The sequence below is a fragment of the Tupaia chinensis genome, unplaced genomic scaffold (assembly GCF_000334495.1).
Source record: "Tupaia chinensis unplaced genomic scaffold, TupChi_1.0 Scaffold000129_1, whole genome shotgun sequence".
Taxonomy (NCBI): Eukaryota; Metazoa; Chordata; class Mammalia; order Scandentia; family Tupaiidae; genus Tupaia; species Tupaia belangeri.
Genome location: NW_006159598.1, coordinates 842983 through 854524, shown reverse-complemented (window position 1 = coordinate 854524; position 11542 = coordinate 842983). Strand labels below are relative to the sequence as shown.

The 11542-nt window shown below is 48.8% G+C and overlaps 2 protein-coding genes and 1 long non-coding RNA gene across 3 annotated transcripts in view; 1 reads left to right on the top strand and 2 right to left on the bottom strand.

The window, feature by feature from the left end:
* Positions 1-3228, top strand: part of CEACAM18 (CEA cell adhesion molecule 18) — a 14686-nt gene extending 11458 nt beyond the window's left edge. The window contains exon 6 of the mRNA XM_014586349.2: positions 3068-3228. Within this exon, the coding sequence (XP_014441835.1) occupies positions 3068-3086 (19 nt within the window). The 3' untranslated portion in view covers positions 3087-3228. The remainder of the gene's footprint in view (positions 1-3067) is intronic.
* Positions 3229-4147: 919 nt separating this feature from the next.
* On the bottom strand, positions 4148-6185 carry LOC114007137 (uncharacterized). The gene is made up of 3 exons (XR_003548776.1): positions 5357-6185; positions 5075-5177; positions 4148-4715 (listed from the first exon to the last, which is right to left on the bottom strand). It is a non-coding gene; the product is annotated as an uncharacterized LOC114007137 (long non-coding RNA).
* Positions 6186-11157: 4972 nt separating this feature from the next.
* LOC114007139 (sialic acid-binding Ig-like lectin 12) overlaps positions 11158-11542 on the bottom strand; it is a 4605-nt gene continuing 4220 nt past the window's right edge. Inside the window, exon 3 of the mRNA XM_027770364.1 lies at positions 11158-11168. Coding sequence (XP_027626165.1) covers positions 11158-11168 — 11 coding nt within the window. The remainder of the gene's footprint in view (positions 11169-11542) is intronic.

The window sequence follows — 11542 nt, the reverse complement described above, 5'->3', positions numbered from 1 at the left end:
CGTGTGTGCTAGGTGGTGATGTTGCTGCTGGTGATGGCCGTGTTAGCTACGTGGTGATGTTGCTGCTGGTGATGGCTGTGTTAGCTATGTGGTGATGTTACTGCTGCTGGTAATGGCCATGTTAGCTACTTGGTGATGTTGCTGATGGTGGTGATGGCCGTGTTAGCTATGTGGTGATGTTGCTGATGGTGGTGATGGCCGTGTTAGCTATGTGGTGATGTTGCTGATGGTGATGATGTTGCTGATGGTGGCGATGGCCGTGTTAGCTATGTGGTGATGTTGCTGATGGTGGTGATGGCCGTGTTAGCTATGTGGTGATGCTGCTGGTGGTGATGGCCATGTTAACTATGTGGTGATGTTGCTGCTGGTGATGGCCGTGTTAGCTACATGGTGATGTTGCTGCTGCTGGTTGTGATGGCCGAGTTAGCTATGTGGTGATGCTGCTGGTGGTGATGGCCATGTTAACTATGTGGTGATGTTGCTGCTGGTGATGGGCGTGTTAGGTACATGGTGATGTTGCTGCTGGTGGTGATGGCCATGTTAGCTATGTGGTGATGTTGCTGATGGTGGTGATGGCCATCATGAGGATAGTAGTGGAGACAATGGTATTATGTGACAATATGATGACAGTGCTGCTAGTGAGACTGGTAACAATGTTGACGACAGTGGTCGACCACAATTCAAGTCCCAGGTCCAGTGGCTTGAAATTCACACCAGGCACGTGTGCATGCATGCCCAAAATCCTGAGAGGAGACTGGAGAAGAAGGGATTGTGGCATGGCCATCCCCCTGGGGGGTCATTTCTCACTTTTCCTTTCTGTCTGTCCAGCAAACACATGCACATGATGGGGTGGGGGGAAGATGTATAAAATCCAGAATGGGTTCATTACATGCTCCTTGACTTACAATAGGGTTGTGTACTATAAACTCGGTGTAAGTTGAAAATATTAAAAGTAGAAAATCCATTTAATACTTTAATAAACCCATCATAAAGTCAAAAATCGTTAGTCAAACCATCAAACTGGAGACTGTATTCATTTTTCTCTTTTGATTTTTAAGAGAAAACCCATGGGCTCCTAGAAATACTGTGGCCCCTGGTGCTTCAGCCATGATGCCCCTGCTGTTTCTAGAATTTGTTCTGAGACAGTTCACTGGTCATTGACAAAATGATAGAAACCCCTACCTTGGGTCAAAGCTCAATATTGGGCGTCTCCATTGAGCCAAGTTGAGTGACTTGTTCCTTTGCCATTCATTCGGTCACCTAATGCCCACACACTTTCCAAGCACCTGGCTTCATTGTTGGGGCTCTGATGAATAAGACTGGAAGACACTGCTCTTCCCGCCCTCAGAAATGGTGCAGCTACCAAAATGCAGCCCCCTCTTTCAGGAGTCCTACTGTCTCCTAACTGCCCCCGTCCTACTGAGTCCCGGGTTAACTCAGATTTTATTTTAGTTGGTGCTGAATACCACCCAAAGTCCTAGGAGGAGAACGCTGCATTCTACAGTAGATGGCAGAGCAAGGAGGCCTGTGGGCTACACTGATGGTTTTCACTATGTTCTCTAAAGATGTTAGGAGTGGGACCAGCAAGTAGCGAAGTGGTTACGGCACTGGACTCTCACATGGTCAACCACGGGTCGAGCCCTGAACTGGGCAGCTTGAAAATCACACCAGGTGCATGTGCATGCATGCCCAAAATTCCAGGACGATAGAGGAGAAGGGACTGCAGCATGGCCGTCCCTCTCAGGGGTGATGTCTCGCTTTCCTTCTCACTGTCTGTTTGGCTCCAGACATGCCCTATGGCAAAAGTCTTAAAATAAATAAACAAACACACAAAGACAAATGTCAAGGAAAGAGATAATGGGGAATAAAAGGATTTTAGGAGAGTTTTTCCCCTAGTACACTGACATGGAGCCCGTTCATGACCACTCTGGTCCCTCCCCATGAAGCCTACCATACTGACTGTACTATGAGGCAGTAGGCAGGTTCCCGTCTGTGCTCACCCGCCCTCTCACGGAGCTCTCCTGTGGGGATAAAGGGAGCTATTGCTGGAGAAGCGCTTGGGACAAGGCTTGCCACACAGTAACCCTCAGTGGGATCTCAAGTGTGAGGACGGCTGATGCCACCATGTTACTCCACACGCAATTCCAAACTGACCGTGGTACACCCAGGGAGTTCAAGGGTGTTTCCAAGACAATGTCTCAGTCGCTTGTTCCACAACCTGGAAGAATCCCCCAGCCTGGCAAAACTACCTTCTCACAGCGGAAAACCAAGCCACCCCCACCCGTTCCTCTAGAAGGCGCCATGTTTATGTAGTCTGAGACCTCCAGGTGGGCAGGAGGGCAGGAGGTGGGGACTCAGGGAAGGCAGGTTTAGATCACTGGCCTCTGTCATGCTCTAGCTGTGCAGGTTTGGGCGAGTAATCCACTCCTCCGAGCCCCCGTTTCTTCATCTGCAAAATAGGGTCCAAATATTTATTTTGGGGCCGGCAGATGGCGTGGTAATTAAGGGCACTGGACTCCCACATGGCCAACCCCAGTTCAAGTCCAGGACCTTCTGGCTTGCTTTCTCAACTTTCCCCTTCTCACTCTTTCTCTCTCTCTCTGTATCTCTCTGGTCAAGGTAAAATAAGTAAAGTTAAATAACATAATTATTTTCAAAAAAGTATGTATCTTGCGTGGCTGCTGGGAGGCTGAAGGTGGGTTTCCACCTACTACACGCCTGGCGTACAAGCGCTGTGAGATCAACTCCCCTTGTCTCCATCACCACCGTCACCACTGTGATTAGGCCGTGGTGCCAAGTCCTCCCTCATACACTCGGCCTCCTTTCCCTCCTCACCCCTCCCCATGGCACCTCCCTCCAGGGACCTTAAAACCTTAGAGATGAAAAACTATGAGGAAGGCTGGAGACTTCAAGTAGAGCTGACGCCCTCAGATCCACCCTAGGGTCCTGTGTGGGAGAGCTCAGTGGGAGGCTGCTGGGCCCCTTCTCTCTACCCAGGACCCTCCTGCACTCCCTGTTTCATAGGGACGTCAGACGTGACTTCTTCTTTGATGTTTTTCCCCCACAGGACAACCCGGGCCACATGAGTGTGCCTCCAACCTGGAGGAGAAGACCAGGTGGGGAAGGAGGTGAGGGGAGAGCGATGGAGAAGGACAGAAGATCCCAATATGGAAGAGCTAGACTGGAAAGGGTCCAGGGTCTCTTTGGAAGGGATGGCCCACAGGCAACGAGCCCAGTCCCAGGATGTGTGAAGATGGAGGCTCCTAGACGTCTGGAGACCCCGCCTAGGAGCTGGAGGATGACACGATGGGCCGCATGGCCATCGGGCAGTCCACCTGCCAATCAGCACTGGCCAATGGGATGCAGGCTGGGGCGGGTCATGCACAAAGCTCTGCTCTAATTCCAAACGCTTGCTCCCTCTAGCTCCCGCTTTCAGCTTCTGTTTCCCTAGCGGGACACCCGTGGAATCTTCGGGCACTGTAACTGTGCCCCATCTCACCATTGCTGGTGACAGGGAGACACAGCAAGTTGTAAAGGCTAGACCACCGACACTGCTTTCGGGGGACATGGCACATGCTGAGCAGTCACCGTTAGAAAACCACCCTGGGGGGCCTGCAGATGGTGTGATGGTTAAGTCGCTGGACTCCCGTGTAGCGGACCGTGCTTCACGTTCACAACCTGGCGGCTTAAAACTCACACCGGGAGCACGTGTGAGCATGCCCAAAATTCCAAGAGGAGAGGGGGAGAAGGGACTGCAGTGTGGTCAACCCCCCAGGGGCGATTTCTCACTTTCTGTCTCTCTTTGTCTCTCCAGCGAACACACGTGCCCTATAGCCAAAAGCTCTCCACGAAAAGCTCTGGGAAAAAAGAAAGAAGCTGAGAGGGGTGATTCCTAATGTGGAACTTGATGTTTTTGACTTGATCATAAATTAGAAATGTATAATGTAAAGCTGCATCTGACAGGATCACGTGCATGATTGACAACTGGACGGACGTGTGTGTGTGTGTGTGTGTGTGTGTGTGTGTGTGGAACTTTCAGTAGAGGCAGTGCTATCTCTGGGTAACCTTCTCTCTTACACGTCACTCTGTGCTCCCCTCCCACAGTTTCAGTCGCGGGTGGCCAACAGCGGTCTGGAAATATTAAATGAGATCATTTAAAATCCTCTATTTCAGTTATTTTGGAATATACCTTACATTATTCTGCCATTCACAACAACACAGATGAGCCAAGAGGGCATTGCACCACGTGAATAAGCCAGGCCCAGCGGGCGAGATACCACACACCCACTGCCAGGTGGAGTCCAGAACACTGAACTCAAGGAGAGAGAGGAACGGGGTCGCAGAGGCTGCACCAGGGGTGGGGTGGAAGGGGGGATGTTGGACAACGGGTCCACAGTGTCCGTCAGGAGGCGGAATCGGCTCTGGTGATCTGTGGCAGAGCAGGGTGACCTGGGGCTTTGGGTTCCCCAGGAACCAGCCTCCGACTTCCCATGCCCTGAAGGGGCCGCGATCTCTCGAGCAGGGCGAGTCTCTGCACGTCCTCACTTGCAGATCTTGATCTCTGAGTACTCGTGGCCGGGGGCCGTCTGGTCCTGTGGGTCCCTGGGCGGCATCTCCTGAAAGGTGAGGGCAGCATAATGGAGCTCCACTTCCTCGGAGGGCGGGACAGCCTCTGCTGGGGGGCTGTCACCTGCCAGGGATTCAGTCGGGGGGTCCTGAGTGGAGAGAGGAAAGGGGATTACGCCAGGACAGTGGGGGTGGCTAACAGCAGAGCCCAGCCTGGAAGCCCAGCACTTCCTCCCGCCACCCCGCCCAGGCTCTTCTTTCTTGAAATCTGCATCCTCGCCCTCCTCAATGCGCACTATTTGACAAGCACTTTACTTGGTGGTTAGCGATTTTAGTAACTTCCCACAACACCGTCCCGGTCCTGAGCATTACCTCTGCGTAGAGATTTGAAATCAAGTACGTGCCCAGACGCCCTGTGAAGATCCAGCCCAATTATTTGTCACCCCACATCCTGGTGCCCCACTGGGGTGCCCTCTGTGTGAGGTTCTAAACTGAGTGCCAGACGTACCGTGGTGGGCAGGGATGACATGGGGCCTGTGTTCGAGCAGCTCATTCTTCAATCGAGGGAGGAGGCAATAAGTGATTGTTCAAACAAATAACTGTGATTTATGCTGTCATGGGCAGGAACAGGGTAAACGAGAGGGAAATTTTGAAAAAACCTTGATTCAGACACAGTGCTGACCCTTGGGGAGCTCACTTTTTGGTGGGGGTTGGGAAATAATCCAATAAAGGAAATAATAATCCCCTCAAATGTCCACACCCTAGTCCCCTTGGATCCTAAATATGTTACCTCATAGGCAAAGAGGATTTTGCAAATGGAATTGAAGAGATTGAGTGGGGAGATTGTCCTGGATTATTTGGGTGGGCCATGAAGTCACAAAGGTCTTCGCAGTGAGAGGAGGGGAGAGAGATCTGAAGATGCTACAGTGCTGGCTTTGCAGAGAGGAAGGTCCCCCAACCAAGGAATGCAGGTGGCCTCTAGAAATGGCAAGACAGCGCGTTCTCCCCTGGGGCCTTCAGGAGAGCCAGCGAGCTTGCCAAAGCCTTGGGGGGAGGGCAGTGAAACTCATTTTGGACCCTTGACCTCCAGAACTGTAAGACAATACTTTTGTGTTTTAGCAGTCACTAAATTTGTGGTGATTTATTACAGCAGCAACAAAAAACTAATACAGACTTCAATTTTGGAAAGGGATAGAGCCTGCCTGGGGAGCGCCCCTCTTCACGTTCGCCCTTCTGCTCCCAGGACAAAGAATAGAATTGTCACAGAATTACCAACGTGTTTCCTCCTCTCATCCTCTCTCTCTTTCCTCCTTTGTAATGATAAATGTTATGGACGTATAATAGTCGTGCTTATTAATAGGATACAGGGTGGCTTCCAATACATGTATCTGGTGTGTAATGATCAAATCAAGGGAATACACATATCAATCCAAACACTTATTATTATTTTGTGTAGGAAATGCTCACAATCTTCTCCTCGAGTTTTTTAATGTATGCGTGGAATTATCACCAGCTGTAGTCACTCTGTCTATTAAGCTCTGGAATTCTTCCTGTGTACCTACTTGTACTCTTATGTCTTTGTTTTTTTTTTTTTTTTTGAGAGAGAAATTTTTACTATAGGGTGCATGCACTCACCAGAAGGAGCTAGACAGAAAGCGAGAAATCACCCCCCAGGGGGATTGGATGGCCACTCCACTATCCCTTCTCCTCCATTCTCCTCTCGGGATCTTGGAGACGCACGCATATGTGCCTGGCGTGAATTTAAGCCAACAGGCACAGGACTCGAACTGTGGTCAACTACATGGAAGTCCAGCGACATAGCCATTACGCCAACTGCTGGTCCCGACTCTTGTGTCTATTAACCAGCTCTGTTAATCTAACACTTTCTTTCTGCCCAGCTCCAAGTATCCATCAGTCCACCTTCTAATTTTAGGTGGTCAAATCTTTTAGCTTCGCCTAAGGAGTAAGTGCATGTGGTATTTATTACCCTTTCAGTGTGTGGCTTATTTCGCTTAGCATTATTTCCTCCAGGTCTGTCAATGTTGCCTCAAATGACAGAATTTCATCTTTTTCTATGGCTGAATTGCATATATATGTCACATTTTCTTTACTCATTCATCTGTCATTGAATGTAAGTTAGTGCAGCCATTATGGAAAACAGTATGGTAGTTCATCAGAAAATTAAAAATAGAACTATCTTATGAGTCAGTAATCCCACTACTGGTTATATAGCCAAAGAAAAATGTATGTTGAAGAGCTTTCTCCATTCCAATTCTCTTGATTGTCCAAGTTAGAAAACACACACGAACACACACACAGATTTTTTTTTTTGAGAGGTTTTTGCTATAGGGTGCGTGCGCTCACCAGAAATACAGAGAGAGACAGAGAGACAGAAAGTGAGAAATCACCCCCTGGGGGGATGGCCACACCACAATCCCGTCTCCTCCATTTTCCTCTCGGGATCTTGGGCACACATGCACACGCGCCCGGCGTGAGTTTAAGCCACCAAGTTCAGGACTCGAACCACGGTCGACTACATGAGAGTTCAGCGACATAGCCATTACACTAACTGCTGTCCCCCCCGCCCCCACCCGTCCCACACACAGACCTTTTATCATTGCGATTAAGAGATTGCCAATGATCCCTACTTGGCTAAATCCAATGTGCATCTTTCCATCTTTTAGTTGTTACCTTCCTAGACTTGTAGCAGCAAAAGGCCCAGTTGTATCATTCCTAAATAGATGTCTTTCTATACTTAACTACATCACATTACACTTTACTGGGTCTGCCTGACCTCCTTGGCGGTCCCTTTGCAAGTCGCTCCCATCTCCAAGACCCCTAAATATCAGAGTAGCCCCAGGTTCTTTCCTTCTTCAACTTCACTGGTGATCTCATCCACTGTATGGGCCTCATGTCATCAAGAGGTTGACAAATCCGTACTTCTAGCCATTCTCTTGAAACTTCCACTCTCTTGTCCAAAAGTCACACAAAACCAAATACATCCAAACTGAACTCCTTTCTCCCTCTAATCTCCTCCTCCTACAATCTTCTCCAGCTCCATGATTGACACTTCCATTCTTCCAGAAGCTCAGGACAAAAATCTGGGAGTCATCCTTGACCCTTCCCTGCCACTCGTGCCCCACTCCCAATCCATTAGCAATTCTTCTTTCTCTTAACTTCAGAATTCATCCAAAAGCCAGACATGCCCACCAGCATTGCCATCCTGGTCTAGCCAATAGCACTTCCTTCCTGTAATGTTTCACTAGCCTCCTCCCTAACCTCTCTGCTTCTACTCGTCCCCTGCCACCCAAGCTCTTCTACACACAACAATCAGAGGGACCCCCCCTGAATATTAAAATTGTGTGATATTCTTCTGCTCAAAATTCTCCAAATGTTCATGGTGTCCTGTACATTCAGAAACGATTAACACACACGCTAGACTTCTCCAAACTCATTTCCTGTTGTGGGCCCTTTACTCTATCTGCCAGATCATATGGGCTTCCTCATTCTTACTCTACTCACTGATCAGCTTGGTCCTGGGCATGTGCATCTGCTTCTCCCTCTGTCTGAAACACTCTTCAGTCACACCACCTAATGACAGGCTCTTGAGCTTTTTTTTTCATGTATTAGTTCAAATATCACTAACAGAAACCACTATCCAACATACAGAATGGGGAAAAAAAAAGAAATTGAAAAACATGCATCCAATATATTCAGAATATATGAAGAACTCCTACAACTCAACAACGGCAAAACCAAATAATATTATTACACACAAAATGGACAAAGAATGGAAATAGATATTTCTCTGAAAAGATATACAAAAGACCAACCAGTGTATGAAAGGTTCTCGAGATCACTAATTATTAGAGAAATTCAAATCAAAACCATAATGAGATATTATCTCATACGCATTAGGATGGCCATTGCCGATAACAAACAAATGAACAAAACAGAAAGTGGCAAACGTTGTCAAGGATATGGAGGAATGGGAGCCCTGTACACTGCTGGTGGGAACGTCAAATGGTGCAGCCTCCATGGAAAACAATACAGAGGCTTCTCAAAAAGTGAATAATAGAACTATGGTACGATTCAGCAATTCTACTTTAGCTATATATCCAAAGGAACTGAAAGCAAGGTTTTGGGAAGCTGGTTTCAGAGAACTCATGTGCACTGCAGCATTGTTCACAATAGTCAAAGGTAGAAGCATCCTAAAAGCGCATCAGTCAGTAAGTGGATCCATACGATGGAATAGTAGTCACCCTTTAAAAGAGAAATGTTTTCCTGTGACGAAACATAGGTAAACATCAAGGACAGTTGTTGAGTGAAATAAGCCAGCCACAAAAAGACAAATACTGTATGATTCCACCGATATGAGATACCTAGAGGGTGAAACGCACACAGATGAGGTGTAAAATCGCGGTGGACAGGATCTGGGGACAGCAGGAAGAAGGAGAGCAGTCCTCCAATGATAGAGACTTCCAGTTTTGCGATGGCAGAGGTTCTAGAGATCTCCTGTGCAACTGTACACTTAGAAACGGTTAAGATGGTACATTTTCTGTTACCTTTTTCATTTTACGACAATAGATATATAAATGATGACACTCAGAAAACCCCACAAGCCATCTCCACAGTACTTCCTACCCTCTGTCCCTGCGTTCTCCCTGTGTACACGGCCATCTTTTGCATTGTATGTCTTTAACAGTTGCTTGCTTGATTGACTGGTTGATTAATTGCTTGAAATTATTCATTTGCTTAGAATTAAACTTCATCGAGCCCAAGATTGTTCATTTTTTTCACGCCCGAGTCCCTGGCACCTACAAACCTGGTCTCTTGGTGAGTGCTCAGTGATGTTCTTTGAGCAAATGAATGAATGAAAGGATGTTGCATGCTGCTGCTAACACCTTCCAAAGGCCTCCAGTCACAGGGACTACAAGAAAAGAGTGGTCCGTGTGACAGTACCTTGGCGCAGGAATGGTAAGCAGAAATGAACAAGTGGACATGGGAAGGAAGAGCATTTGAGTAGGAAAAAACAGCTGATGCAAAGATCCACAGCAGGGCCAGCTCCATGGTGCAGTGGTAAAGCGTTGCCCAAGGGAAACTGGAACCCATATGGCAACCATGGTTCGAATCCCCAGCCTGATCAGCCTAAAACACACTGGGCATATGTGCAAGTGCCCAGGATCCAACAGGCTAGAGGGAGGGAGCAATCGTGACATGTACAGACCCTGTGGAGGATGTCTCTCTCTCTCTGTCTCTCTCTCTCTCTCTCCCATGCACATACACATGTTCTATCATAAACAAGAAAAAAAAAAAAGGCCCAGAGGCACCAATAGCCTTGCTCTGGTGGTAGGAGTAGAAAGTTGAGTATAGGAGGAGCACAGAGCAGGAGGCAGGAAGTGGGCTTGAGGGCAGGGCCAGGACCAGGGTGAAGCGTTGAGGCACTCAGCCGGAGAGCACAGGACAAAGCGTGGCCTGCTGTGGTGGTGCAGCGCTCTGTGATGCTGGAGCCACACGGGAAAGTTCGCACTCGCATCCCAAGGCCTCCTGTACACTCCAGGCACATGCATGTGCCCATGATCTGGGCTGACTAAGGCTGGGATGGATCATGCCGTAAAGACCCTGTAAGGGGTGTGTGTGTGTCTCTCTCTCTCTCTCTCTCTCTATCTCTATCTCTATCTCTCCCCCTCTCTCCATCATGGCAGGGTCGGGTGTTGGGGAATAGTGCATTAACACAAGGGTTACCTCAGTTACTGAAATTCTGGCCCTGCTGTCTTTGTGCCTCCCCAAAATTCATGTGTTGAGACTTAGTAAGACTAAGAGGGTAAATTTTTGTGTTGTTTGTGTCGAAGGGTAGGCACATTGGGAGGAGATGAGTTATTGACTGGTTAAGTCAGGGCCCCATGGCTGAGTTCTGGTGGTTCTGTAAGGAGAAGAAATGAGACAGAGACTCGTAGAACACAGAACACTCTCTGCTCTGCTCAAGACCCTGCCATCTGCCTTTTTGTGATGCCTTTGGGTTTCCAGCCATCAGAACCGTGAGTCAAATAAACCTCTTTTTTTTTATAAATCACCCAGTGTCGTGCATTCCTGTTCACAATCAGAGAGCTGACTAACACAGAACCTCCTTAAATTTGGCATCAGAAGCAGGTGCCTCACTCACCTCACCTGAATTCCAGCCCCACTGGACAGGTGCATGACAGACCAGAGGGTGCAGAGCTCCTGACTGCAGAGTTTGGCTTTTTGCTCTAGGTCCAAGGTAGGCACACTACATCCTGTGGGTCAAATCCGACCATGGCTGTTTTCATGAAGTTTTATTGGAGCACAGTCATGCTCATCTGCCTGCTGTCTCTGCCATGTTCGGACCGGGCTGCAGAGCTGAGCAGCTGGAGCAGCAACTGTACAGCCCACAAAGCCAGAGATGCGCACTGCCTGAGCCTGGGCGGAAAACGCTTTCCGGCCTCTGTCTAGATGCTGCGTGCCTGTGTGTGTGTGCACGTGTGAGTGTGTGTGAGTGTGTGAGCGCACTTGTGTGTGTGTGTGGAGGGGTACAAAGCTGTTCAAATGCAGAAGAATGTGACAATGATGCCTTTAGATTGTCACTGCAGGTAAGGCAGGGGAGGTGACAGGCAGGGAGGTGAGAGGTCAGAGAGCTGCAGGCTGCAGCAACAATAAGGGTCAAGATTGGGGTGAGGGTGGGAGGCCGATGCTGGCTGCTCTTGAGAGAGGACTTGGCTAAGATGCGGTGAACTTTGGGCTGTGGGAGAAAGGGAGGGCAGAGGGGTGGTAACTCCTCTGTGTCTGGCCTGGTGGAAAGCAGGAGACGGACCTGTGGTGTCAGTAAGATGCAGAATCCAGCAGACGGAGGCTTGCAGGTAAGAGGAGGAGATAGGAACGAACTCTGGCCATGACAAGACAAGCAATCCTGGGGGACCAGCCTGTGGGAGGTGTCCAGGCTGGAGGCTGGAATTCCCGA